General features: G+C 48.1%; 8 protein-coding genes across 8 annotated transcripts; 5 read left to right on the forward strand and 3 right to left on the reverse strand.

Annotated features, from left to right (window-relative positions):
• Positions 1-736: 736 nt before the first annotated feature.
• Positions 737-3206, forward strand: F5B22DRAFT_656161 (uncharacterized protein; the record flags this gene model as incomplete). Its single annotated transcript, XM_047979945.1, has 4 exons — positions 737-1165; positions 1235-1753; positions 1808-2214; positions 2281-3206. 4 exons carry the CDS (start codon positions 737-739, stop codon positions 2669-2671), a joined length of 1746 nt encoding a protein of 581 aa, XP_047830519.1. The 3' UTR covers positions 2672-3206.
• A 458-nt stretch (positions 3207-3664) lies between these two features.
• On the reverse strand, positions 3665-7054 carry F5B22DRAFT_636521 (muts domain V-domain-containing protein; the record flags this gene model as incomplete). The annotated part of the gene is made up of 1 exon (XM_047977294.1): positions 3665-7054. One exon carries the CDS (start codon positions 7052-7054, stop codon positions 3665-3667), a length of 3390 nt encoding a protein of 1129 aa, XP_047830520.1.
• A 364-nt stretch (positions 7055-7418) lies between these two features.
• On the reverse strand, positions 7419-8992 carry F5B22DRAFT_192912 (putative thiamine pyrophosphokinase). The gene is made up of 3 exons (XM_047969520.1): positions 8925-8992; positions 8745-8865; positions 7419-8696 (listed from the first exon to the last, which is right to left on the reverse strand). Exons 2-3 carry the CDS (start codon positions 8780-8782, stop codon positions 7787-7789), a joined length of 948 nt encoding a protein of 315 aa, XP_047830521.1. The 5' UTR covers positions 8783-8865; positions 8925-8992; the 3' UTR covers positions 7419-7786.
• Positions 8993-10175: 1183 nt separating this feature from the next.
• Positions 10176-13233, forward strand: F5B22DRAFT_607574 (uncharacterized protein). Its single transcript, XM_047975016.1, has 4 exons — positions 10176-10525; positions 10589-10753; positions 10812-11554; positions 11642-13233. Exons 1-4 carry the CDS (start codon positions 10406-10408, stop codon positions 13170-13172), a joined length of 2559 nt encoding a protein of 852 aa, XP_047830522.1. The 5' UTR covers positions 10176-10405; the 3' UTR covers positions 13173-13233.
• Positions 13234-14522: 1289 nt separating this feature from the next.
• Positions 14523-16585, forward strand: F5B22DRAFT_636524 (glycosyl hydrolase; the record flags this gene model as incomplete). Its single annotated transcript, XM_047977295.1, has 3 exons — positions 14523-15562; positions 15698-15862; positions 15988-16585. 3 exons carry the CDS (start codon positions 14523-14525, stop codon positions 16583-16585), a joined length of 1803 nt encoding a protein of 600 aa, XP_047830523.1.
• A 352-nt stretch (positions 16586-16937) lies between these two features.
• Positions 16938-18639, forward strand: F5B22DRAFT_192967 (uncharacterized protein). Its single transcript, XM_047969521.1, has 2 exons — positions 16938-18154; positions 18281-18639. The coding sequence occupies exons 1-2, from the start codon at positions 17270-17272 to the stop codon at positions 18326-18328; spliced, it is 933 nt and encodes a 310-aa protein (XP_047830524.1). The 5' UTR covers positions 16938-17269; the 3' UTR covers positions 18329-18639.
• A 310-nt stretch (positions 18640-18949) lies between these two features.
• On the reverse strand, positions 18950-22011 carry F5B22DRAFT_636526 (DNA mismatch repair protein Msh4; the record flags this gene model as incomplete). The annotated part of the gene is made up of 9 exons (XM_047977296.1): positions 18950-19389; positions 19446-19594; positions 19662-19936; positions 19987-20387; positions 20449-20536; positions 20591-20860; positions 20908-20948; positions 20996-21317; positions 21367-22011. The coding sequence occupies 9 exons, from the start codon at positions 22009-22011 to the stop codon at positions 18950-18952; spliced, it is 2631 nt and encodes an 876-aa protein (XP_047830525.1).
• A 511-nt stretch (positions 22012-22522) lies between these two features.
• On the forward strand, positions 22523-25924 carry F5B22DRAFT_607595 (Quino protein amine dehydrogenase). Its single transcript, XM_047975017.1, has 15 exons — positions 22523-22813; positions 22880-23054; positions 23134-23161; positions 23270-23364; positions 23419-23531; positions 23586-23638; positions 23758-23841; positions 23904-23970; positions 24021-24159; positions 24222-24392; positions 24550-24657; positions 24728-24801; positions 24899-24937; positions 24998-25013; positions 25086-25924. Exons 1-15 carry the CDS (start codon positions 22595-22597, stop codon positions 25247-25249), a joined length of 1545 nt encoding a protein of 514 aa, XP_047830526.1. The 5' UTR covers positions 22523-22594; the 3' UTR covers positions 25250-25924.
• Positions 25925-26742: the final 818 nt, after the last annotated feature.

A 26742-nucleotide genomic window follows, 5' to 3' on the forward strand; every position in this document is an offset into this window, starting at 1 on the left:
TCCGAGATATCTTGTCATGTCACAACGATGTCAACTGCTAATCACTAATGCTCGACCCACAAGCCTTTGTCAATTGATCCTACCTATCCTCCGTACCTTTCCTTTGCAATACCAATTCCACAACTCCCTTCCTGTAAACTCATGAAAATCTTCAAGTTCTTAGGTATTGTGCCTCTCTAACCCACAATAACCTCACCCAGCTTTGTTGTATATGTTAAACCCCATCATTCTCCACTACGGCTACCTACCTACTCCGAACTGCCCACGCGTGCGTCTTGTTTTCTTCTCGCTCGGTTTCCCTATTTCCGCCATAGCCCTACCTAGTCTTGGTTCATTGATCTGCGTCAGTCAGGGTAACGGTAGTTTACCGTTGTCCTTCTGCCCAGTGCCATAATGCCCTAGATGTTGATTGATAGTTACTGATTTGGAGATCATTCAGAACGTGACTTCAAGTCCTTCCTCTGCCTACAAGGACACTTCCAAGATCTTGCAGTCACATTCTTGTTCTCCTTCGGGATTGAGCTTACGATTTGAATCGTGTTCCATATCTAACTGTGCCGATTCATGGACCAGTAGCCGACTGAATTCTGCTAATCAACCTCAGCACAAGATATTGGACTCGGCTGTTCTATCTGACATATTCAATCCGACATACTCAATCCGAAAAGATTCTCGGAACGTGATAAACTTGCGAGGCGGCTCGGCTACGAGCGTCCAATAAATATCGGTTGCTAAGATGGATACCTCAACTACGCCCGCAGGATACGAGCTTGAGGCGAACGCCCATGTTGCTCAGGATGATTCTCCTCCCAGAACAGACCTCATTCCTCTCACCTGTTTCATATGTCCAAAGAACTCCCATTTCTCCGACCTCTCACACCTACTAACCCATATAAGCTCCAAAGGCCACCTCCACAACATGTTCCAGCTCAATCTTTCCCGCGAGGTTGATATGAGTGCCGATATCGCTCTCACAGACTTCGACAGATGGTATAAGCAAAATAACATCAGCGCATTGCTGCGTGCTCGAAAGTCTGCGAGGGAACAGAGAGACAGTCAACAACGACGGAGTCAAGCTTCGTTGGGCTTTGGAGGGGACACTTCACTGCCTCTACATCAAAATGTTCGTGGTGGCCGCTCTAACCGCAGGAGCCGAGGCGGCGGGGTAAGTTTCTCCAGCCCTGTTTTTCCTATTCACATGCCTGGCCTTCTCTAGTCTAATCTTAAGCCGTAGAAAGCCAGAAGTCGCCAAGGAAGAACAGATGCAATCAATGGGGATATTATCAAACTTGAATCAGAGGAAGATGGTGCTCATGAACGACATGAGTATTATGCCTCAACACATCCCACGTACGCGTGGCCCTCTGATTCCCCTTACTCGGCCCATGCCAACAGCTATCTGAACCATACTACGGGCCAGTACAACAATTGTTTTGATGACGATGAGGACTCATCGAAGTACGAGCCTTCAGAACTCTACAGCCCATTCCCACCTGAAGGCACGCCGGAGACAATTGAGGATGACACAGGCGCACTAATTCTTAAAGGAGTGGTTTATCCAGGAATGGCCGGGTTCGACTCTGCAACAGAGAAAGATCGACGCATGAGAAATCAGAAGAAAGACCCTGCTGTGCTCCTGAAACTGGAGGCAAACTCCCAACTAGTGACCAGAGCTGAGGAGGTTCTAGACACTAATCTTGATCATCAAAGAACGCGAGATGTATACGACGAGCCATCAATTGATGGAAGTGAGGTAAATATGACTAATGGCCTCTCATTCATGAATAAGAGATTGATAGATTTATAGGACGAGAATGATGTTGCTGTCAACGAAACGCGGACCAAGCGCAGAACCAAGACGAAGTTTTCCTATACGTCGACCAAGCGTCGAACAAATACTAGGCCTCGCCAGCAGCCGCAAACAGTAGGAAGAACGCGTAGTTCTCGTTTGTCCAGTCGAAAATCTCAAAATGCATCTCTCTCGACTACACCACAACTCACCATAGCAAATAGAAGAATCACGCGATCTTCCACCAATAGGCAAATCCCAGTTCATCACCACGGGCTTCACCCTGATGCAACATCGCTTCGTATTGATGCTCATGAATTAGACGATGATGAAGGTTCGCAGGCCTACCATGGACTCATAGGACAGTGTCTGATGACTCCATGGCAGATTTCCGAACCCATGTTCACAACTCCGTCGGAAGAACCGTACGACGACAGCAGTGAGTCCAACTATTCAGATACATTGAGTGAAAGCTAAGTTGAAGCTTGCAGGCATGAGCGCGCCTCTGGCCTGGCATTGCGACCAGGTAACCCTAACACCGCCTTTGCCTCACCAGCCTCCACCTTCAAGAAATCCCCACCACAGTACTCTGGAAAAGAGAACAGCCATCTCCTTATCAAATCACCATCTTCATTCAGTCCCTACCTACACCCCTCAGGTGACTCAATGGAGCCCAACAGCTATAACCCACTGTGCCCACAACCCCGGGATGGATATGGCTACCGCCTGTACTCCCCATATGATGAAGATCCCAAAACCTCAGGATCTTCAGGCTTCAATCCCATCAACAGCAGTTCGGCTTACGATTCAGCTCACATGCCTAATATGACGGGCAATCCATATCACCGTGGTCAGTCTGGCGGTGATGACTATCCACTGTAAAGTCACAATCATCTCTTCAGAACGAAGATTCTTCATCGCAGTCCTAGTATAACTTGCCAGTTGTTTGTATGTTTTGACGGGTCTGGCCAGCCTGTTCCAAGTCTCGCGAACTTATCATAAGCCATCGATATGTGGGACAGCCCTCACATGAAGTGTCGATTATCAGACAAAGTTTCTCATGATCGATCTGCCTTGCTCACCACTTGTTTTCTACCCCTCTGATTTCTCCTACAACTTAACCGGCGTACGCAAATTGATGGTTTAGCAAGATTCAATAGATTCATTGCTTATGCGGATGAAGTTTCCTGCCCTCGTTTCACGCTTGGAAGTCGAGCTGATTAGAACTTCTATACATTCGAAGAAGGTATTGTCGGTTCTCAATTTACGCGCTCTTGGCGTGACTTTCGAAGACGCTCTTGTGCATACCCATCGTAGGTTGCTCATCAATTTACTATCTTCGATTGGTATGCAATCATCTTAGATAGTGTCCGTTCATTCCCTCCATTCAACGAACTCTCCGGTCCGATAAACCACAATCCCAGCATTTCAACGATTTATCCCTCCTAGTCACCCATCAAATGTATCCTATCACTCGGCCATCCTGAGGCGCTGGGAAACTCTCGGACAGGGTGGATAATAGAGGATTGAACTGCCTTCTGAACCAAACCACCTTTGGGATGAATCTGGTGTCTCACCACCAATCAGCAAACCTTGCCGTATTCCTGTGGGATGTGATAGGTTGGGGTAAATCTGCCATTCCACATATATTTCCTTCATTCTTTGATCTGATCATTCCGGGGCATAGGTTTAATAGTCCGAAATATCCGCATCTTAGAGATTCTCAATTGTGGCTATGACACATGATCTTCTAGAATCCACGCTCTGTATCATGAATACTACTTAGATAATACCAGCTTATATACAAGCCCAATTGAGTCCCTATACCATACATGTTTGTGACACGGTGCGCAAAATACTACAGGTGTCGTACTATTACAACTGCTCGATGCTAGATACAAGATGATCAAGCTGATCTGAACCATTAGCTAGGACGTCTGCCAATAATTTGGTGGCGCCGCCTAATCTGCGTCTTTTTATCTCATCCTCCAATTGTTGCGATTTCTGGGCTGCTACATCTAGCACTCTGCGCGGGATCCGTGCCAGGCGTGCAACATTGAGACCATAAGATCTGTGAGCTACACCCTCGCCAACCTCATATAGGAATGTAATCTCCTCATCACCATGGCAATGACCTTCGTCTCGACCCAAATCCTCATCCTGCGACTCAATCATACTGCTATTACCGCCGTTGCAGCGCCGTTTATTGGCAGCTGTGAATCGCATGTGCACATTTGTACACCTGCCCGCGAGCCCGTCGGCGACACGGGCGAGGCTTTGGTAATGCGTGATAAAGAGAGTCAGACACCGGATGTCCTCAACGACATGTTGCAAGACAGCTTGCGCAATAGCAGCGCCATCATACGTGCTTGTTCCGCGGCCCAGCTCGTCCAGTATGACGAGGGACCGGGGCGTGGCAGAGCGCAGGATGCGCGCTGTCTCGGAGACTTCTACCATGAAGGTGCTTTCGCCGCGAAACAGGTTGTCGCGGGCGCCCATGCGCGTGTGGATTGCGTCAACCAGCGTCAGTGACAACGAGTCGGCTGGGACGTAGGAGCCGATTTGTGCGAGGAGGACGAGGAGCGCGACGGCGCGGACAAAAGAGGATTTGCCACCCATATTCGGGCCTGTTATGAGGTGTGCCAGGGGTGTTGGAGATGCGAGGGTGGTGCTGAAGGGGATGTAGGAGGTGGCGAGGGTTTGCTCGGCAATGGGATATCTGCCGGCGGTTACGGAGATGGTGGGCGGCGTGTCGGAAGGGAGGAAGTCGGGTTTTGTGTAGCCTGGTAGAGCGGCGACTTTGGAGAGCGAGAGGAGGCAGTCCAGGGTCGCAAGAGAGGAGATAGCGTCCCGAATGGGTTGGTACTCTGAGGCTATAGATCGAAGAAGTGATGCGAATGCCACGTCGCAGGCGGCGGAGAGGGCCTCTTTGTGCTGGTCCCTCTCCGATATTAGGCGCACAACTTCTGGGGTGTGGAAACGCGAGAGCTTCTTAGTGCCACTGATCTTGATCCATGATGCCGGGACATGTTTTAGATCTGAGTTTGCTACTTCCACGAGGTACTCGATACCAGCTACCGTCACATAGGATACTGGCGATTTCTTGTTAAGCTTCGACGAGGCCACCTTGCGGTGGGCGTCGAGTTCTTGTTCTACCGAGGCGATTCCTAATTTGTGATCAGTGATAGCTTCCGTCTCTTCGGTCTCCCGGAAGAACGCGTATTTGTCGTCAGCTCGGGCAGCTTCTGCATTAATGCGTTCTAGATAAGAGAGGACAGTAGGGAGTATAAGCGGTAGAGAAGCGATAGCTTCGCTTATCGCTGCTGAGCTAAAACCAGCGTCTGACGAGTCTTTGACGCGAGTGAATTCGGAAGCAATTCTCTGTAGGGTCTGAAGCACCGCCAACAACTCTGGACGGGTGCATTTGCCGTAGTAGATACGGATTAGACTTCGCTCGAGGTCGGTTTTTGTGGTTTTCAGAGTATGCTCTAGCTGATCGACCTTGGCGGTCGAGGCATTATTGAGGAGCTCCTCAACAGCTGCAACACGTTCTTCTAGGCGCTCTTTATCAAGCAGTGGGCGGCCAACCCACTTGCGAAGAAGTCGCTGGCCAAAGCGAGTCAAAGTCTTGTCCAAAGCCCAGAAGAGACTCCCCTTCTCGGAGTGATCGGTCTGATTGCGGTACACTTCCAAGCTCTCTAGGGTAGTACCATTAATCAGCATATGCTGCCGAGCACTGAAAGACTGGAAATATTTAGTCAAGTCAAAAATATGCTCAAGACCGTACTCTTTCAAGTGGTTGATCATTGAAGAAAGACAGATGGTGACAGCTTCGGGCAGCTTTAAAACTTTGTTCAACAGCGCGCTGGCATGGTCATCCCCTTCATTTTCTTTTAGTTTATTGGAGTAGAATTGGGTGACATGTGAATACGCCTCGGCGGCCAGCGTTTTAGACTTGGCAATCCGCTCAACACGACTTCTGTCGCCAAATACATTTGTGGAACTGCCGGATAAGTGCTGGATAAGCTTGTCTGTCGCTTTTGAAAGCTCGCCAACTATGAGGAACTCGCAAGGCGATATGTGTAAAAGCCTCGTCTCAATCTCGCTTCTCATGAAGCCGTCTTCGAATATGTCATAGATGATATCGCCTGTGGCAGGCTGAACAGCAATAATTCCTACATCAACCTTCTCATCGGTGCCCCAACCCTTGGCTGCCGTCTCAGTGATACAGAGGAGATAACCGCCCGCGGGAGTAGTGGCATCTGTTTGCTGATCGAGTTCCCCTACTTCATCGATGTACGTTCCCTTTGTATAGACGTTTGTGAGCTTTCTTGTAAAGGGGGCGTTTCTGTTGTCTCCCACTTTCTTCAGCGCTGCAGTCTCAATCTGGCGCACAACGCCAACTTTGTGGCCCGCAGCAACCAGGCGTTTCGCATGGACGGGGAGCCGATGGACGGGTATGCTTGCAGACGCGAAGCGATCGAGGTGGGCTTCTGATGGATGCTCATCGTAGCGAAGCTTACCAGGGATACAGACTATACTAAGCTCTTTCGCAGCAATTCGTGCATCCTCGCCAAAGAATTTAAATTTGTAGCCAACCTCAACAATTAAGAGCGTATCCGTGTGCTTCCTCTTGATGTCGAGGAATTGTATCTCCATTGGTGTGAGCTTGCCAGTCTTGGCGCCCTTCTTCCTCGCCTTTGTGGGTTGTGGCGTGTCGTCTTCCTCTTCCTCCTCGCCGTCTTCATTATTCAGAGCATGAGTCTCATCGTCAATTTGGTGATTGCGTCGCTTCATCAGTGCGATGCTGTCGGGCCGGCCGAGTTTCTGCACAAACTTGCGATGCAGCACTTCTTTCCTCCTCTTCTCCTCCGCATCATCCTGTTGCTGTTCATCCTCGTTGACCGTGTGCTGTCCGTCGCGGGGGCTCGACCCATCATAAAGGTAGCGTTCCGTGCGGGCGTTCGGCTGACTGGGACGCGTAGCAACAGGGAGACTCTCGGCTTTGGATCTAGGAAGAGTAGTGCTCTGCCGCTCCACAAGAGTGCTCTTGGACTTCTTCCTTACCGGCGCCGGGTTGCCGTTGTCGGTATCCTCCTCGAGTGGTCGTTTTTGGGGCACGTCGAGGAAACTGTCGACATGCACATTAGAGTTGGCAGGCTCATGGGCTTGACCCAAAGGCGTGCGAGGAGTGGCGTTCACGGTCTTGGGAGTGAAGAAACTGGTTAGAGACTGTTGTCTCTTCTCTTTTGTCGGGCCAGCCATCATAGAGAAGCGTGAGGAGTGCCGAATGATTCATTCGCTCGGGTATTCGCCTGAGGCAATTCACATAGCGTTATGTCTGGGTAGGAGAAGGTTGGAATGGGTTGCTGGCTGGGATCTACTGTCAAGGCATGCTGATGAAATTCACGATGGAGCTTTCCAGGTTGCTGGTACGCTAATGCAAGCACCCCCAGCATCACAACTACCTAGCATTTGAGCCACGCCGCTTTTACAATACCTACCTACCTAGGTACTTACTATGTACCCACTAGGTAGGTACTTAGGTAATTGCCCAAGTACCCACCTCTATCATGTAGTAGGTACGACTTTACTTAGGTGCTGTTCTGCCTCACTCTTGCCTGCCTACCTTAAATTGCGAGCAATGGGTACTCTACTCTACAGGTAACCAAGTGAAATTGCTGCTGGCGAATAATTTGCAGAAATAGATTCTGGAAATTCTCATCTACACTACCCATGTAGCTCTCCTACCTAACGTGCTGTACTTAGATGGCGATACCGTCCCTCATTATCACATTGGGCGTGACCTAGTCTAGAACCTCTAAGATCTATCCAGTAGGCTAGCTGCCGGCTGGGTAGGTATATAGATGTAAGTGACCATAGAAAAGGCTCATGAGTTTCAACAGCCTAACAATGGCCCTACTTCACCATTGGGCTTGAACGAGCAGGAGAGATGTGCAATAGAACCTGGATGCTGAATTGTTGATTTGACATTGGCTAAATGGACCACTGGGGAGGCAGCTTTGTTGGGAATGGTAACCTACGGTGCAATCGCGACACAATGTCTGGAAAGTCACGATCAGTTTCGGCAGTAATTATACCATGTCGAACGAAGAAGTCAACCATGACACACGCGCAGCTCGGCTTGAACTCATGGCGGCGCAGTGCGTCCATAACCTCGCCAATGCTTAGCAGCCGGAGCCATTCAATTCCAGTTTCCGCGGGGCGTAGTAAGGTTCCAGCCTCGAGTTCTAAATCGTAGACGGACTGTACTCCAGGCTCCAAATGATTTTCATCTTTGATGTTGAACCAAGACACTGCTCCTGCAGGCGTAGCGTCTTTCACATCAATCCCGATCTCTTCCATCGCTTCACGCAGCAGGCTTTCGCGGGGTGTCTCGCCGTCCATTACCGCCCCGCCTACCGCATTATCTAACATGCCTGGGAACATGGGCTTGTCAGCTGCTCGCTTGGCAATCCAAATGCCAGCAATCGAGCCGTTGTCATCGCGAGTGAAGACGGTTAGTTGAGCGCCTGTGGTTACAATGCCGAAACAGGGTGCTATAGCTCGGTCCACGGCAAACGGGAATGGTGCTCCGAGCACAGGGTACTTCTCTCCTGGCCAGTTATATAGTCTGGGGAATGAGCTGGCCGCCTGTGCTGCCTGCAAAAGTTTCGTCACTGCCACAGTGCTGGATTGGACAACATCGTCTGTGCCGGTCTCCGGGGCCAGCTGTACAGTTCTTGAGGAATGGTGGAGTTTGAAGTCGGCCGTCCAGGGCATTCGAGATACAGTGGTGGGGGTAAGAAATCCAAATGTGCGGTTATCCCCCGGCAACATGAATCGCCAGAGGTCAGACGTCGCTTTTTCCCAGATCTCGGGCGCTTGAGGATCCCATTGCGGAAAGCTATTTCATTAGTACTTGCGCCTGTTTGAGACTGCTTGGCTCACCTACTTGTCACAAGTGTCTATAACACTCAAGAACGTCATCATATGTTGATGAGGACTAGTTGCTCCAGTGTTGTAGGGAAAGTGAAGGTAGAGAAATAGGTCGTCGTGGTCTTGTGTTGCCTGGCCTGTGCTTTGGTATCTTAGATAGTCCACTGGCCTTAGTTCCTCAGTGAAGGATCAGTACCGGTCACAGGAATGAAAATGCAGAAATTTGGATCATCTGTCTCCCAGCAGCTAGGGTATATGTTGATCGAGTTTAGATTAAGCCCTCGTACCTCGTCATCACGCGCGCTTATTGCGCCCTGTTCTGGCTGTTGGAAGCTGGCCTAACCCAAATGCATTCATTAGAGCGGTGGCTGTGAGCAAAGTAATGGTGATCGAAGCGTAAAGAGGGTCATTAGGTACTACGTTAGCTGTGTCAGAACTGTGAAATACTCGCAGTCCTGTGACTCCCAACCGGTTAAGAAAGCAGATAGACATCTTAATAATGTTGTGCCGAGCAGCCGCCGCAGTGGAGCGTCTCCGTGATCGCAGCGCCGTTCGGCCTGGTGCTTACGGTAAAGAACCATCATTTGCATCCCAACAGCCCAACTTAGGTCGAAGGCATACATATGAGGAACAATCCTTTAGTTATCTGCTTATTGCTGGCATTCATGCCATATACTTTAATTTCTTGTTAACTCACTCAATCTATAACACTCCGCTCGTGGGCGTGATCTTGAAGAGCAACGGCCTTTGCTATGAGAACCATGAATTACAGAAATTGAAAATCACTAACTTGGAGGTTAGTGAAGAGTGCGTATTGCGAAGTGCTCCTCCGTTAAACGATTGATGCTTTGACGCACGATAGCGTAAATGTCGAAGCTTGCATACTACCCTTCATTCTTTTCTGACTTTTAATTCCTCTTCGCAACTCATAGGGTTATGTGTGTTTCCAAGTGAAGACTTCCAAGATTTATGCCAGCCATTTGAAACAGAAACAAGGGTCCAAGCTAAAAGCAGCAAGCCAGCCCTATTACCATACGGTACCTACCTATGGAGTAGGTAAGTAGGTACCTCTGTGCCCATAAAAGGTTCCCCGGGCGGGTACCTGCGGCAGGCTAGACCAAGGTGCTAAGTATGTAGACTTAGCGTGAGACCCATGATACCTACTTAAGGTTGCCCCAGGATGCTCCTAGAGATATTCCCATGGCGGGCACCCTTCAGTGTCAAAACCAAGCTTTATTTAGGTGGTGTTATGTTGGGCAATCTAGATGTATCGACATTGTTGAGTACTACGTAGAAGATTAGGTAACCACTAGGCGAGGTGGACTGTACCTACTAGGTACCTTACAGCACGCGTTTTGACGCGTTAGGTACGTGTTACGCAGGGGGAGGCTGGGATGGTACCTACCTAGGTACCTAGTGCGTAGTGCTTCAGCCACATTGTGCCCCACTGAAACAATGTGCAGGAACCTCTACCTAAAACTGTTATTCGAATGTGGCGGACGAAGGGACAGCGCATGACAATTACGTCAGTGATGTGATCTCCCAGAGAAGCTCCAGCACACTGCCATCCCGACGATTTATTGTACAGACTCTCTCGTTGTTCATGCTCATCACCACTATGACCCCTAGAACCTGCTAAGCTATCTCCATTGCTGTCGGCTGAAGCTCGTAGTGACCATGGCGGATGATGACGGGACGTGCCAAGGTGAGGCCGCCCTCGCCCCAGGAAGCAAAGATATCTTTGTACAGCTGGTCATCTCTTTTGCTTTGGGGATATCTGCCTTCATAGCTTTTTGTGTAAGTTCTCGCTGATCTTGGTATGGCATATGTGTCGCACTAACATGTACCCGCTCGGTCTAGATTCTTCGTCCCCGATGGAAAACACTCTATGCCGCAAGAAAGCGACACAGCAACCCCGAAATTGCCCTGCCTGTTCTTCCCGATAGTTTTCTAGGATGGATACCAGCCTTATATAAGGTGACGGAGGAGCAAGTCTTGGCCTCTGCCGGCTTAGACGCGTTTGTGGTAAGCATCGTAATGCACAGCGTGGTGGAGAAACATAAACTGATGACGATCCAAATAGTTCCTCTCTTTCTTCAAGATGTCTCTCCGCCTATTTGGGATAATGTTCTTCTTCTCTGTAACAGTTTTGTGGCCTATACACAGAGCATTCGATACCTACCACTGGAACCCTCCGGAGCGTCACGATAACTCTTCGGCTCAACATAGCTTGCTTTTCAACAACCCATATCTTGACGAATCGTTTCTCTTCACCGCAAAAAATACCAATAAGCATGACGACAAAGGATGGAGTTATCTTTGGTCATACCTCGTCTTCACATGGTTCTTCTCACTCTTGACAATGTACTTCGTCAACACAGAGACATTCAGAGTGGTCAAGATCAGGCAAGACTATCTTGGTACTCAGTCTACTGTGACAGACCGCACCTTCAGACTGACCGGGATTCCAAAAGATCTGAGAACGAAAGAAAAAATCAAAGAATTTGTTGAAAATCTAGAGATTGGACACGTCCGCAGTGTAAATCTGTGTCGAAACTGGGCGGAAATTGATGGCCTTATGGCCCAGCGACGAAATGTTCTCCACAAGCTTGAGGAAGCTTGGAGCGCTTACAGATCACAAAAGGCTATGAAACCACGCGCCGCTATGCGGCATAATGCTGTAAGCGATGGAAACGATCAGCAAGATGGTCGCAGAGAGGATACGAATGAGAATGGCCCATTGCTTGGCAGTAACGACCTTCAAACAGAACGTCCAAAAATCCGTTTACGCTTTGGTTTTCTTAAGATGCGGAATCGTAAAATTGAGTATGTCCCTTCCCCGTTAACTATTTTCTACACTACGCAAACCTACGTTACTATAAACAGCCATCACTGACCCTGAAATTCCTATAGTGCGTTAGACTATTACGAAGAGCAGCTGCGTCGACTAGATGAGAAAATCGGGGCTGCACGGAAGAAAGTCTATACACCCACAGACACAGCATTTGTGACTATGGATTCCATTGCAGCATGTCAAATGGCGGTTCAAGCCACGGTAGATCCACGGCCTGGCCAGCTGCTAGCCAAGCCAGCACCATCCCCGCATGATCTGATATGGAAAAATATTTATGTTCCGCGATATCGAAGGAGATTACAGTCCGGGGTGGTCACTGTTTTCATCACTACCCTATCGATTCTCTGGTTTTTCCCGGTTGCCATCTTGGCTTCTTTGCTCAGTATTTGCACTATTAAGCATATTGCCCCGTCGCTGGGTGAATCACTTGAACGACATGAGGTCACCAAAGCTTTGGTCCGAACTGGACTACCAACCCTAATTGTGTCGCTCTTGAACGTGCTTGTGCCATACCTTTACGATTATCTTTCAAATATCCAGGGGTTTATCTCGCAGGGCGATGTTGAATTGTCTGTCATATCGAAGAATTTTTTCTTCGTCTTCTTCAACATCTTCGTCGTTTATGCAGTATCCGGCTCTGCTGCGCTTGCGGATCTCTGGCAAATTATCAAAGATTCGTTAAGCGACACGAACGTGATCGCGTCAAAGATTGCCCAATCCATTCAAAGCCTCAGCAACTTCTACCTAAACTTTATCATGCTTCAAGGTTTCGGGCTATTCCCCTTCAAGCTTCTGCAATTTGGCAGCGTTTTCCTTTATCCATTCTACCGTATGGGTGCCAAAACCCCTCGTGACTTCGCCGAACTTGTTCAACCAACGCTATTCAATTATGGCTTTTATCTACCCACCGCCCTGCTTATATTCATCGTTTGTCTTGTTTATAGCGTTCTTCCAGGTTCCGAGCTAGTGCTGCTCCTAGGTGTCTGTTACTTCGCGCTTGGCTACTTTGTATACAAGTATCAGCTTCTTTACTCTATGGATCAGCCGCAGCATGCCACAGGCAAAGCTTGGCCAATGATATGCAGGCGTATCATCCTCGGCCTCATATCTTTCCAGATTGTCATGCTTGCCATTTTAGTGCTGCGCAAAGCCATTTATGAAGCAGCCCTCATTGCTCCACTGCTAGTTCTGACGTTGTGGTATAATAGCTACTTCCATCGACAATTCGTTCCACTCACCAAATTCATTGCTCTCCGAAGCATCAACCGCGAGTCGGATCCTGGGAGACAGAGCAATCCTGAGCGAAATGGGGAAGATTCAACACGGCTCACCAGACGAATGAGTACGATTGACGAAGACCGGGAGAAAGGATTATCATTCATCAATCCCTCTCTAATTACTCCACTAGAACAGCCTTGGATCTACCAAGATCCACCACCGCCTCTATCTCCTACAGAATCTGTCAATGCATACCACCCAAGCGACTATGAAGACCAGTCTGATCGTCATAACGCAGCAGTGAGTACATCAAGCTCGGTTAGTCTAGGAGACACGCGTGTCTGGCGCAATAATGGTGACGATAACGTTTGAGTAGACTTAACGCTACGTATATAATATCATATCAATATAAGGTACCATTCACTTGATAAAAGATGACTGTCTTGTAATTAATAGGCGGCTGCCGTGCCCGTCGTAACTCTTTCAATTTCATGTGATATGAAAATGGTTGCAATCCGTTTACTGAAAGCTAACTGTTGTATTAAATGGTTATATATACATCCCTAATAATAGTCGTCGCCCGAGGTCATATTCCATCGAACATGAAAAGCCAATAATACGAGACGTATCACCCTCACATCCAACTCCTCATATCACCGGCTCCAACTTTTTAGGACAGACGCCAACAAGATAATCCAATTCTAGGAGTCCCTGTTGATCCCAGGTGAATTTTATCTTCATGCAATAATGTTTTACACTGGAGTTTTCTAAGTATCTAGCAATTCGCTGCTCTTGTTTCAAGAATTCCAAAGGTCAACGAACGCCATTAATTACCCCCTCGGGATGCACTTGTTAATTCAGTATACAGCGGTATGCGCACCCCAACTATTCGCAGGTAAGAGAAGTAGTCACTCTTTGCCCATCATATTAATTCATCACGGACCTACCCTGCTCCAAAACCCTCTTAAAATCAACTATCACCTCTACTGTTATCTTGGCGGGCATCTTAGTAATATTTCCTCATTTGCTCTACGTCTTGACCGCTTGAGATTGATTCCCTTACCCATTTCAGCCCTAACACATGGAATGAATCTGTCAAGGTTAACGTTAACGGCTTGCAAATTACAACTTGTGAAAGCTGATCCACTACAACATGATCAAAGTGCTTGGCGGTTCTATCACGGCTCTCGAAGCAACGCAATACCTCCTGGGTAGGTATTTAAACATCTAGGTAGCCCACAACTAATAGGGAATTGTGACCAGAGTTGCCTAACCAAATCACGTAGGTGCATAAGACGCGGCCCATAGTAGGATATGCACATACAGCTTTCCCGATTATAGAAGGTCTTTCAGATGAGGTTAAAATACGCCTGCATGCATGAGAATCCTTACCTTTTGGATGGATACAGGCTTTGCCATTCAGCACTTAGAATGAAGAAGCACGTCGGAGGCATCGCTGGGTGGACGAAGCTAAGCCTGCAATTTGATATATCTACTCATGGCATGACATGGTTCACATACGTCTTTCAAAATGATCGCAGAGACCATTTCCTGCTGGAGTTTAGGGTCTCCATACCACCCCGCCTTAGCATTCCTGTCCGGGGCGATGGGTATGGGGACCAAGACCTCGATCTAGCCAGACCCACCGCCATGTTACTTCCAAGGTGTTATCGTGGAAACATCGCTGGTCACTCGGACGCTGTGCAGTGCAACCAAGCCAGCATGGCCCCGAAGCTTGCGACTGGATCGCCTGACCCCGTGCCATCGTCACCGGGCACGATGAGTGCCTTGGTCGTCAATGAGAAGGGCACGAGCGCAAATGCACAGTGCAAGAGAGCCCTTTTCGAGAAACGCTGGTTATTTGGCGTCTATATAGCTCTGGGTATAAGTCTCACTCTTGTCATCGAGAGACACGGTTTCAACATAGCTTCATTTATCCGGCCCTTATCTGGCAGCCTTTCACCTGCTTCAGCTCGACAATGGGACGACTATTCTGACGGGGACTATACCATTACCAATAAACTGATAGCGGCCATTACCATGGCACGCATCTTCGTACATTCACTTGTTGCTCTTGTCCTCTCGGCAATAACACGTGCACTACCCTTCACGCGCCAGATGAGCCTGGATTATTCCACATCGGAGGCCGGGAACCCCTTTGTAGACGGATGGTACGCGGATCCCGATACCGAGTTCTATGAAGGAAAGTATTGGGTTTTCCCTACGTCCTCTTATGCATATGACGAGCAGACGTATCTTGACGCCTTCTCGAGTTACGACTTGATTCATTGGGAAAAGCATGAGAACATTTTGACGATAGCAGACGTCAAATGGGCGACGAGGGCTGTTTGGGCGCCTGCACCGATATTTCGAGACGGGAAATATTACTTGTACTTCGGTGCCAATGACATTCAGGAAGGCGAGCCAGAGGCTGGTGTCATTGGCGGCATTGGAGTCGCGGTAGCCGACAAGCCCGAGGGTCCTTATGTTGATCCCATCGGGAAGCCACTCATTGGAGAGTACCATAACGGCGCGCAGCCCATAGACCAAGATGTCTTCATCGATGATGATGGGCAGGCCTACATCTTTTACGGCGGTCACTCACACTGCAACATCGCCAAGTTAAATAACGATATGGTCTCCATCGGGCAGTTTGACGATGGAACATCGTTCAAAGAGATCACCCCCAAGGGCTATGTTGAGGGATCTCAAATGATTAAGCGTAATGGGAAATACTACTTGATGTGGTCAGAAGGTGGATGGTTAGTCCCCTGGAATCGTTTAACCCCCCTTCTCCTCCCCCGGGTATATATCAAGCCTCATCACTCCTACATGCTCTCGAGATATATGTTGGAGTTTTTCTCTTTTGGCAATTACTGACTTCAGCGTGTGAGCAGGACTGGGCCGGACTACAGTGTCTCCTATGCCATGTCCGACTCAGTCATGGGCCCGTTTATTAAGCTGGCAAAGATCCTCGAACAGGATTCAGCTGTAGCCAAGGGCAGTGGTCATAACGGTGTTATTCACATCCCCGGCACTGATATTTGGTATATTGTCTATCAGTTAGTTCCCTGCATTTGTTTATTCCCTCTTCCGGCAAGTTTCAGGACTCATTGGCCATGCATACTCCGAAACTTGAGGTGACTCTTACTATCTTCGGCAATTACTGACTCCAATGTATAAACAGTCGACGGCCACTTAGTGAGACAGATGGCAATCACCGGGTATTAGCATATGATCGCATGTACTTTAACGAAGACGGTACGATAAGGGCAATTAAGATGCTTGTTAAGGACAACTTCGCAGACGGACAGGCAATAGGGTGGAGACAGTACGGTGATGGATGGTCCGTTGTCAATGAACGGCTTACGAGCTCAGGAGCAGCTACTGCGATGCTTGATACAAACTTTGGAGACCTCGTGTACGATGCTACTATCGCGGTTCCAGACTCGCACACCGATGCAGGCCTCTTATTCCGCGCAACCGGCGCTTCGGGTGACTTAAACGGATACCACACCAGGATATCTGCTTCGGGAAGTGTGACCCTTGAGAAAATCACCAACGGCACATTTTCCGTTTTGAGCCGGGGAGAAGTGATTATTGCGGCAAATAGGGAATACCATGTCAGGGTTGCAGCGGTGGCTTCTAAAATCAATGTCTTTGTTGAGGATATGGAGGCCCCTAAGATCACTGCGACTGACGATTCGTTCTCTTCGGGAAAGGATGGCGTGCGTTCGTCAGCAGCTGGGGTCCGATTCGGCTCCATTTCTGTAGCAAAGGCGTAGCAATGGAATTTCTGATACATTCATGAGCAAGTAGAGCGAGACCACATATATCGGCGACCGCCGAAAACTCGAGCAAATCTTTACGTAGGACTCCAAAGCTGTGAGAGCACGGGAGTGGCTATGCTCGTTGTGCCGTAAAAACCTAGAACCAAATCCGGCTGTGACAGGCCGTTCCTAGTTACGCTACCACATAAAACAAGGGAGCTAATGCCGACAACGACGTTGGCGACGACGCTGGCGACTCCTTCGAATCCGAGCGTGCCGTGAGGCGTCACTTCGCAGGCCGATAAGCGATCCATGGCAGGCAGATATGACAGCCTATACGGTTAGCGCATTACGCATGCAACATCAGCATCAGCCATCTAGAAGGAAGCGAGAGAACCTTCGCAACCTTCAGCACATGCAACCCTGCCTCGACATGGGTTTCCTCGGCAACTTCCATGGATGAACCGCACCTGAGGTGTAGAGAGGCGAACTTCAGAGCACGGGAGAAGTGGAGGGTAAGAGGGGTTGGCGTTTTAAAGCTCCTGTTGGATTCACGGCACGTTCCGCTTTGGGCATCCTACGCAGACCCATCTGATTGCTCTACCCCCATTCGTGTGTATATCTAGCCCGGCATGTCTGAGCCTTGCTGGGTTGTGCCTACGACGTATTCATTCTCACCGTCAAATAATTTCTGGCTGCATGTCACGTCCCCAGATGCCCCAGAACACGGTCTTGATAACAGGGTGCAGCGATGGGGGGATTGGCGCAGCACTAGCGGTCGAGTTCCAGCTGCGTGGCCTGCGCGTATTTGCCACGGCCCGTGACCTGTCCAAGATGACCAGTCTCGCAGCCCTCGGTATCGAAACGCTGGAGCTGGACGTGACATCCGAATCATCAATCGAGCAAGCCGTAGCCATAGTCCGAGAGAAGCTCAGTCTCACTAGCAGCGACCCCAAAGATAATGGCGCTGAAGATGGCAAATCTAACCCGGATCAACAGCCGAGGGGTCGGCTAGACCTCTTGATCAACAACGCTGGCGTGAACCACGTGATGCCCTTCTCAGATACCAAGATAACCGATCTGAGCAGGGTCTTCAACACAAACGTCATCGGTTCGCTAGCCGTGACGCAGGCCTTTATCCCGCTCCTCATGCACCAAGGCGGTGCAACCGCCAAGACTAAAAGTACAGTCGCGATGCTGGGAAGCGTCAACGAGGTATTCATGCCGCCTTACCAGCTCGCTTATAACACCTCCAAGGTCGCCGTTCACGCCGCTGCCAGGGCGTTGCGCGTCGAGCTTGCGCCCTTGGGCATTCACTGCGTGACGTTAGTGACGGGGAGCGTGCGTACCAAGTTATTCGAGAACGCGCAGTCGAAGGTGCCCGAGGGGAGCTTTTATGCCACTGTCGCGAGTCGGATCGAGGGCCGAGAGTTTTTGAAAGACGCCCATTGGGTTGACGCAGACGAATTCGCGAGACAGGTCGTCAACGAACTGTTAAAGCCAAAGCCAAATCCCGACATTTGGCGCGGTGGCTTGGCTAGGGTCGCGTCATGGTTGGCATGGTTGGGATGGGACAGTATGCTGGTAAGTCCTTCCTCCCCCCCCCCCCCCCCTTTTTTTTTTTTTTTTTTTTTTTTTTTTGTCAAACTGTCTCTTTCTAAAAGACGAAACAAATAACGAGGTATCGAGCACGAAAGCTGACCAATATAGGAATCTGCTATCTTGAAAGCTAATCATCTTGACGAAATTCAAATATAGATAGGTATTTGGGAAAGGTGTTTATATGATTAGAGTTAGGCACCCGCGAAAAGGAACAATGGTTGAGTTGGCGTAAAGCGGAAGACTTGGGTATAATTGTGAAATAACATTATAAGGTGAGGCTGTTAGAAGAACAAGGCACTGCGAATGATTCGTGTAATCAGGTGGTTTCTCTATAGATTCCAGCACGAGGTCGAGTTCAGGCTTTCTGAAGTCAGAAGCCCGAGACTCACTACTGGCGTGGGTACTAGTTATATGTCTTGTGCACTGCCCAGCGTACCTTCGAGAAATCAGCTGCTTTACTATACCAGAGATGATCTACATAAGAGTCGTGCATACATGCAATAGCACCTCCTGCTTGTCTATCACATATGTTGCTTTGGAGTCAATTTCAATTTGGTCTGTGCTAGATAAGCGAGCGACATGGAAGTATCATATTCCGATCTAGCTTCCCGAAGGCTACCCCGAGTAGACATAGATATACTACAAATGTAAGCGGTTATCATAGCCAGAAGAGATTCCTAGGCTTTGAGAATTTAATGGGCCTTATTTCCCGAAATTTTGCAATATAGCAAATGTTCCTGTAGGAGATAAGCAGTTTCCAGCTAGCAGCGTTTATAATTAGATGGAGAAAGGCTCAGTTTGTCCTTTTATATTCCCTTCTTCAATAGTGCTATCCATTTGTAGAACGAATTCATCTTGGAGGTGCCTAAGGTAGCTGCCCATGGCCGTATCATCAATTTCTGATTCCTTCAACTGTGTCAGCATTGAGTGCAAATTAAGAATGACCTTGCGCTGGCGGATCAGTTGTCTCGAGTCGGATGCGGCTTTCCGTCGTTCTATAGAATCTGATAATGTCTGTGAAACGTCTTGCGCGGTTTCGATAAAGCTATCAGGGAAACCCATAGCTTTTGCAAGTTTGATCCCGTAATTTTTCTCTTGTACTGAACCCGACTTAATCTTGTAGAGCATAGTTATTTGAGGTTGATCTTCAGATGGACTCGAGACATCCGTTTCTAGATGGAGGTTGAGCACACCTGGCCGACTACCAAGTATTCTCGCTATTCATCGCAGTAAAAGTTAGTATAGGGAGTAAATATCGATGGAAATCACTTACAGAGTTCTTGGAAATGAGTTGCAAACCAAACAATAGAACCGCTCTGAATGAGTGCTTCTGATATAGCAAGGGCAATGGCCAGACCATCTCTGGAGCTTGTTCCGCGACCTAATTCATCAATAATGGTTAGGCTATCTTTGTTGATATTCCTTCACATCATATTAGACCTGATCAAATAGTGAAGAGAGATAAGTGATTGGAGGAGATACTTCATACCTCAGAATAAAAGCCATTTCTCTCATTTCGAGTGAGAATGTTGACATATTGGCTTCGATATTGTCATCGGTAGACAGTCGCACAAAGAGCTGCTGAAAAATTGGGAACGCTGCATATTGAGCCGGAACAAAAGATCCAATCTGAGCCATGACCTGCATGAGTGCGACCATTTTTATATAAGTGCTTTTCCCGCTCATATTACAGCCAGAGATGATTTGAAATCGATGCAGTTCGTCTGCGTAAGCATCGTTAGGGACGAAACGCTCGGGATTTAACTAGATCCTATCAATTTGAGTAAGTCGAAGTATTCTCAGTCGAAACTTACACGTTCGCAGATCGGATTCCGTGCGCTTTTCAAAGCTAAGGTTCCACTGATTTCAGGCCGCGTGTATTCCCTTGTAGTTGCTGACTGTGCAAATGATGCTACCATATCCAGGAGGGCAATACCCTCACATACACGAAACAGTTCAGGGACATGTTCGCGGATGTCATCGAGAACTTGTTGAATAATATCCTCGCTTAGCATCACGGCTTCGTTGTGGGAATCGGTAATCCGGTTATTTAGCTGAACTAATATGAGTGTCTGACACTCAATCCACCGGTTCCTGATGACTTTGTTGATGAATACGTCAGGAAGTTGTCGGTCTTCGAACTCGTTCCGTTCCAGTCGCAGCCAGAATCTGCGGCGATTATCAAATTTGACCTCAACCGCAAGCTCATGTTCTTCTACCTCTATATGTCAGCTGGCTTTACCCCACTATGCGCCAACACTCGAGCGAAACCTTACTGTTGAGTTCATCAATGTGTCGATATACATCTTCTGTTGCCTCTTTGTATGTTTGTCGAGCAATGTCTAAGAGGCCATAAACACCAGACTAAAAATAACATCAGAGGATGCCTGGCGAGCTATACCGTGGACTAATTCCTACCTTCACAGCATATGTCCTTTGATTTCGCATATCAATCGGTGCTTTCATCGCGATGACATCGTCATTGATCGTGTCTGTGATTATGTTCATCACTAGTTGGGTCACGCTTACTCCGCATAAGCCATATATCCGCTTCAAGAGGTCTGTTCGTGCAGCTGCCAGCGCCACTCGCAGTTGGGGAACAGCAATGACAAATGCCTTCACTCTCAGAACTAAATCTATCGCGGATTCGGTTGCAGATATTGATGATTGCTGCGGGACGATAACAAGCTAATCTCATTAGATATTGTATAAGCTCAGGTAATGAAGAAACGTACACTTGTAAGGAGCTTCTCAACATCTGTGAACTCTTTGAGAGCTGAAAAAATTTAGTCTGTAACCACACCTTAAACTAGATCCTCGTACCTTTACGTATCTCAAAGAACATGTCTTCCTTCATGGTGAGCTCCTCGAGTGCCTCGTAACGGGGAATGAGGACACTCTCAATCTGGCTTGAGGGCTGTATTATATTGCTTCTCAACATTCTCGAGCCCATTGGAGTGAGACATTGGTTTAGGAGGCCGAAAAGACAGTCTTTTGACCTCGGCTCATGCAGATTCTGAATTAATTCTAAAGAGTGAATAGTTGATAGATCGATCATCATCGTATTTTCAGATGGCTGATACCGAATACGCAAGGAATGGGCCGCAATTGATACGCGACAGGAGAGCTCTACGTACTTGACGGCCTATACTTGTAAGGTACTTGACGACAAATGCAAGATTCGAATCTCTTACAGCAGCGAAAGAACAAGTGGCATAGAAGTTGCCACCGATGGCCACCTTTATTGCTTCGAGATCATCTCGAAAGGCAAGACTCTGAATGAATTCCAGCCCAGCATTTTCAGACCAATACTTACGATCAAGCGGTTCAACTGTGGTGGCAGGGAGTTCTACTTCGATGATAGAAAGAAGATTGGACTTGGGGTTAGGTGGGAGTGCGGTGTTTACCATCAGGATTGTAGACGGCTCATACATCTGGAGTTTGTGTATGGTCCGAACATAGAACTGCGTATCACATATCTGGCTCAGGACTGCTTCATTTGTGGTGATATTTATGAAAGAAAGGCCAACGGATGGTGCTACTCCACGCGCCTCGGCGATGGCACATATGACAACATGCGAGTCAGACCCCCAGAGAGACTTCCGCCCAGATGCTGTGCTATTCTGACGGCGTTGTCTTGAGGGGTGGGATGAACTTGTAATGGAACGGGACATACTATAAGAATTGGAATGTCGGCTGGCATTGGAGAAAGCCCTTGGAGGTGCCGTCATGGCACGTATGGAAGATGGAGATCCTGAAGAGATAGAGATCGGCAGGCTTCCCGAAGGTATAGGCGGTTCAGGGCCAGACGAGGGCCGTGATGTCTTGGAAGGAGACATCTTTGACTTCTGAGCGCGGTGGCTATTAAGAGAGCTTGCGTGAGGTTCCTATTTCTGTAGGTTCGCGAGTTCATCCAAATCTATTGGCGATGCAACTTCAAACAGCCATACGTATAGGAGATCAAGGGGAAGATCTAACCTGGCATGTCTGGTAAGGGCGCCAGTGCCATTCTTCCCAAACAGAAGGTGCCGTCCATAACGGCGCTTCTTACCTATAAGTGAATCTACATAAGTAATTACTTGTCGAGTGCCGCTTCCGAATGTCTAGAGGTTTAGGTAAATGAACATCACTGTTGTTACCTGTTTCTAACTACGTAGTACTGCACGTAGACTAGGTACCTAGTCTAGTACCTTACCCATGTAGGTACCTAGGTAACCTACCTAGAGTAGGTAGTGTGGTACTCTGGGAAAGCCAGCAAGGTCCTCTCGCCAAGGCCACCTAATCGATAAGATAAATCAATATGTGGGGTGTAACTTTTTTTCTGAATTGCATGGGAACGTCACCCCGCGACATCGGTAAGGTCGAGCTCGCAATACTACTAGAGTTGCGACAACTACTAATCCATTCGGCGTCTTTTCTAGCATGGCCACAGTAGTCCCGCCACCTTCGAAGCGACAAAAGCGCGACATCTTGGAGCGCTCGCAAATACAGCAAGATGTCACTTCTACTACGCTCACCGGCTCTATCAGAGCACGCTTTGTCGATAGCGACGGCAAGGAGCTCGCCGAGACTGTTGAGATCCCCCTAGCCGATGCGACAGAAAGGAATGTTTCATCGTTGTTGAATACATTGCTCCAAAGGGTATGCTAGCAATGTCTCATGAATCCTCGAGAAAGCTAAAATTCTGACGTGCATCTGGAAACACAGGACCGCGAAGATTTCACTCCATATCGATTTCGCATACAAGTTCCGAATTCCAATACAGTCATAGATACCTATCCCACGCCGGCCGAGTTCCTTGACGTGCTTCGCAAGCATGGCGTGGAAAATCCTTTCGAAACTACTCTTTCTCTCACCGCAGAGCCACAGTCCGTTTTTAAAGGTGAGGGCGAATAATTGTCATCTATACCAGACCCGAGATACCTGCGGCTTTGAAAAGAGGAGTCTGACTGTTATTGTAGTCAAGGCGGCAACCCGTATGGCCCATAGGTATGCTCCCGTTTAGGGCCAGATCCACTACAACGATAATCCTGACGGCTCTCGACCGCGTATGATTTGAACCATGTAACGGTGACTGACCGATCGGTTGTGATGCAGAATTCCCGGACACGGTCAACCGATCCTTACTGCCCAATTTTCCCCCAAGACTGGCGCAATACTTGCAACAGGCTCAGGAGACTCTACAGCCAGAAGTAAGAACTGTGCGTACTATTAATGGCGAGATGCGGGTTCTGACCACCTTTTAGTCTGGAATACAGAGACTGGCACCCCGAAACATACATTACAGCACTCAGGTTGGGTTCTAGTATGTTCCTTCGATCCCTCTGGGGAATATTTGGCGACGGGTAGTATGGACAAGGTGATTCAATGCTTCTCCAGGATTATCCAGCACTGTCTAACGTAGGTACCGCAGATGGTCCGTCTGTTTAATCCAGACACTGGGAAGCAGATAGGAAAACCATTCACGTAAGCCAATCCTACCACTTTTTCCAATTTTTGCCATAGATCTCTTTGTTATTTCCATTCTATAAGCTGCGTTGTATCTAAGGAAAGGCCAATTGGAAGTCACTAACACATTTTTGTAGTGGCCATAGTAAGTGGATTACTAGCATAGCATGGCAGCCATTTCACTTATGGCGGGAAGATGGTCCACGACTTGCAAGTGCTAGGTAAGTAATTCCTATCATATATACAGCCAACAGGTCATTAATACTGACACTGTTACTTGTAGTAAAGATGCTACAATTCGCGTATTTATGACTTCTGGCGTAACACATCATGTACTGTCCGGGCACAAAGTATGCGCTTCTTTCTCTACAATTGGCATGCCAGATTCTAACTAGCTTAGTCTGCCGTGACTATGGTCCGATGGGGTGGCTTAGATCATATTTATTCTTCCAGCCAAGATCGCCAAATAAAGATCTGGAATGCCTCAGATGGTACTCTTCGACACTCATTAAACTCCCATGCTCACTGGGTTAATCACAGTAAGTGTCTTTCATAAGGCATCATTGTCAGGTCTATCCCAGCTCTAACATACACTTCGCAGTTGCCCTTTCGACCGACAGTGTTTTAAGAACAGCGTTCTACGATCACACGAAAGCTGTTCCACCCTCCATGGAGGAAAAAAAGGCAAAGGCCAAAGTTCGGTTTGAAAAGGCCGCCATGCAAAATGGCAAAATTGTAGAGAGACTCGTATCAGCAAGCGATGATTGCACAGGTCAGTATCTCGACCGTCCATGCTCGCTTCGACGTAACCTTGGCACGAGAGCTAGCGACTCGAATGCTGTTCATTGCCCTATCCGGCCATCTCACTCGCTACTATACCCTTCGAGATTCACGTATACAACGCAGTGACTGACTCTATATCTATATAGTCTATATATGGGATCCGGAATCTCAAGGTTCAAAACCTATCAATAGGCTTCTGGGGCATTCGAAACCAGTGAATTCTACGGCTTTCTCGCCTGATGGTAGACTAATCGGTATGTATAACATTACATGCTTTAGGCTTCCCATCCATGAAATGTAGTCGAGACTAACAATCGTACTTAGCCACGGCAAGCTGGGATAATTCTGTCAAGATTTTTGATAAAGACGGCAAGTTTTGTGCTACTCTCCGCGGCCATGTAAGTTTCATGAGGCACTATGATTCCACCATCGAATTCATCTCATGATGAAGGACGACGGGTTCCTTGGTTGAACTCAGCGATTGATATGGGATAGGTTGCACCCGTATTTCAGGTTGCGTTCAGCGCAGACTCAGTACGTTATCTCTCTCCTCTTCCTCATACTCCCTTGAAATTAACTAACGATGCGATACAGCGACTTTTAGTTTCATGTGAGTATTGCATTGTTTCTTAGGAACTAATCTGCCATTTATGTGAAAAGTATTGACCCTGTTGACCTACAGGTAGTCGAGATACCACAGTCAAAACGTGGGATATGCGGACCTTCAAACTGACAACTGACTTACCGGGCCACGAAGACGAAGTATATGCTGTAGCGTGGTCAGCAGATGGAACATGTGTTGCATCGGGTGGGAAAGACAAAGCTGTTAGGATATGGCGTCATTAAATTGCCCATCCTGATTACGTGAAACAAAACCTCAGCATTGCAACACGCCCCATTCTGTCGCCATTTGCATTATAATCACATCTATATAGTCCACTAGCAATGGAAAAGGAGACTTTCCCATAGGCATTCCTTCTCCGACAAGAAAAGATCAGGAAGCAATGATTAGATGAGAGAAGCTCCTCGGTGTTGTGCAAGGCAAGGGAATACTAGAGTTGCTCAGGACTCGTGGACTAGTGGCCATTATTTTAAGCACAGAGAATTTCATTGCTGTAATGGATCGAGATCTAACAAACGCCGTCTTGGCATCAGCCGATGAAATACTTATAAGACATTAGCTGGCGAGGTGCGGGTATGAAGAACTTGGAGCGACATGAGCATTTGAATGAAAAAAAAAAAAAGAAGGTTAACAACAAACTGCGGGGTTTCGGTTTCACGGCATGTACGATTGCAAACCTAACAAACAACGCGTAGAGAACTGGAAGCTGACAAAATGAAATGCGCCGGATTGGGCATCGAGGCTCTTACGGCCGCCAGGAGCAAAACCTCCTTGAAGCGAATGGGATTGGAGGTCAGTGCACCAGCAATACTATACTTCGTAGTTTTTGGCGGCCAACGCGCACCTCCTCTTTTCATGAGAATTCTACTGATTGGAGTAACTGCTCCCTCCACGCAAAGTTGAAGATATTATGGATATGAGGAGACATATCAATGTGTGCTTCAAATAAGGCTAGTTCTAGTAGTATCTACCGGTAGTCTAGGTAGGTCGCTAGGTCGCCGACGTAGGTAGAGCGGCGTTACATAAGTCAAAGAATTATGTGCACAACAAGCAATGTTTGCCTGTTAGACCGCTACACCCTTGGATCCAAGTTTAGTGGGTTAGATTCGATCCCTTCCAGCGCTACGGTTATTTGCTTTCGGCTCATCTGTACAACCAGTATGTACTACCGGTACATATTTGACATATATAAAATGATGACGTAATTGATGCACCGAGATGGTATTCATTCCATGGCTATCCACACTTGTGCTTCGGTACCTACCTAAGGTAGCTGCCAGCTGCTGCCGTTAAGGTAACCTGCATGCGTGTGGCATTGCGTGCTGCGCATGCCGGAGCTAAGCAGGTATCTTTACGTAACGCTACCTTCATACCTAACACGGACTTCAAGTGTCATATACATTCATCCACGTATGTCCACGCAAATAGGTATGCGCCCACGGAATATATATGCCATACGGACTTGACACGTGCTGGTGCAATAGGTTTCGAGCTGTCAAAGACCTGTCCTAACGCTTCCCGCGGCTCACATGAGTCTACCTAGTCTGTCCCGTCTTACAGGCAGGGCTCCGGAGAGAGCTCCGGGGAGCAGCAGGGGGGGCAGATGTTGATGAACAGAGGCAGCACAATCCCACCTACCTGGGTGCTTAGCTACCATGCGGGCTATGTACTTAGGCAATTATATTAGCTTCCCTTCCATGTATATTTAAGTATGTTT

The sequence above is a fragment of the Xylaria bambusicola genome (genome assembly GCF_022495145.1).
Source record: "Xylaria bambusicola strain CBS 139988 unplaced genomic scaffold F5B22scaffold_22, whole genome shotgun sequence".
In the NCBI taxonomy this organism is placed as follows: Eukaryota; Fungi; Ascomycota; class Sordariomycetes; order Xylariales; family Xylariaceae; genus Xylaria; species Xylaria bambusicola.

Bases quoted from the DNA above. Each gene is read 5' to 3' on its own strand.
- F5B22DRAFT_192912 (XM_047969520.1), bottom strand. From the start codon at position 8,782: ATGATGACGTTCTTGAGTGTTATAGACACTTGTGACAA. The intron at 8,697-8,744 runs GTAGGTGAGCCA...CTAATGAAATAG, and splicing joins GTTATAGACACTTGTGACAA to CTTTCCGCAATGGGATCCTC.
- F5B22DRAFT_607595 (XM_047975017.1), top strand. From the start codon at position 22,595: ATGGCCACAGTAGTCCCGCCACCTTCGAAGCGACAAAAGCGCGACATC. The intron at 23,365-23,418 runs GTAAGAACTGTG...ACCACCTTTTAG, and splicing joins AGGAGACTCTACAGCCAGAA to TCTGGAATACAGAGACTGGC. The intron at 24,160-24,221 runs GTAAGTGTCTTT...TACACTTCGCAG, and splicing joins TGCTCACTGGGTTAATCACA to TTGCCCTTTCGACCGACAGT.
- F5B22DRAFT_607574 (XM_047975016.1), top strand. From the start codon at position 10,406: ATGGCGGATGATGACGGGACGTGCCAAGGTGAGGCCGCCCTCGCCCCA. The intron at 10,526-10,588 runs GTAAGTTCTCGC...CGCTCGGTCTAG, and splicing joins CTGCCTTCATAGCTTTTTGT to ATTCTTCGTCCCCGATGGAA. The intron at 10,754-10,811 runs GTAAGCATCGTA...CGATCCAAATAG, and splicing joins CCGGCTTAGACGCGTTTGTG to TTCCTCTCTTTCTTCAAGAT.
- F5B22DRAFT_192967 (XM_047969521.1), top strand. From the start codon at position 17,270: ATGTCACGTCCCCAGATGCCCCAGAACACGGTCTTGATAACAGGGTGC. The intron at 18,155-18,280 runs GTAAGTCCTTCC...TGACCAATATAG, and splicing joins TGGGATGGGACAGTATGCTG to GAATCTGCTATCTTGAAAGC.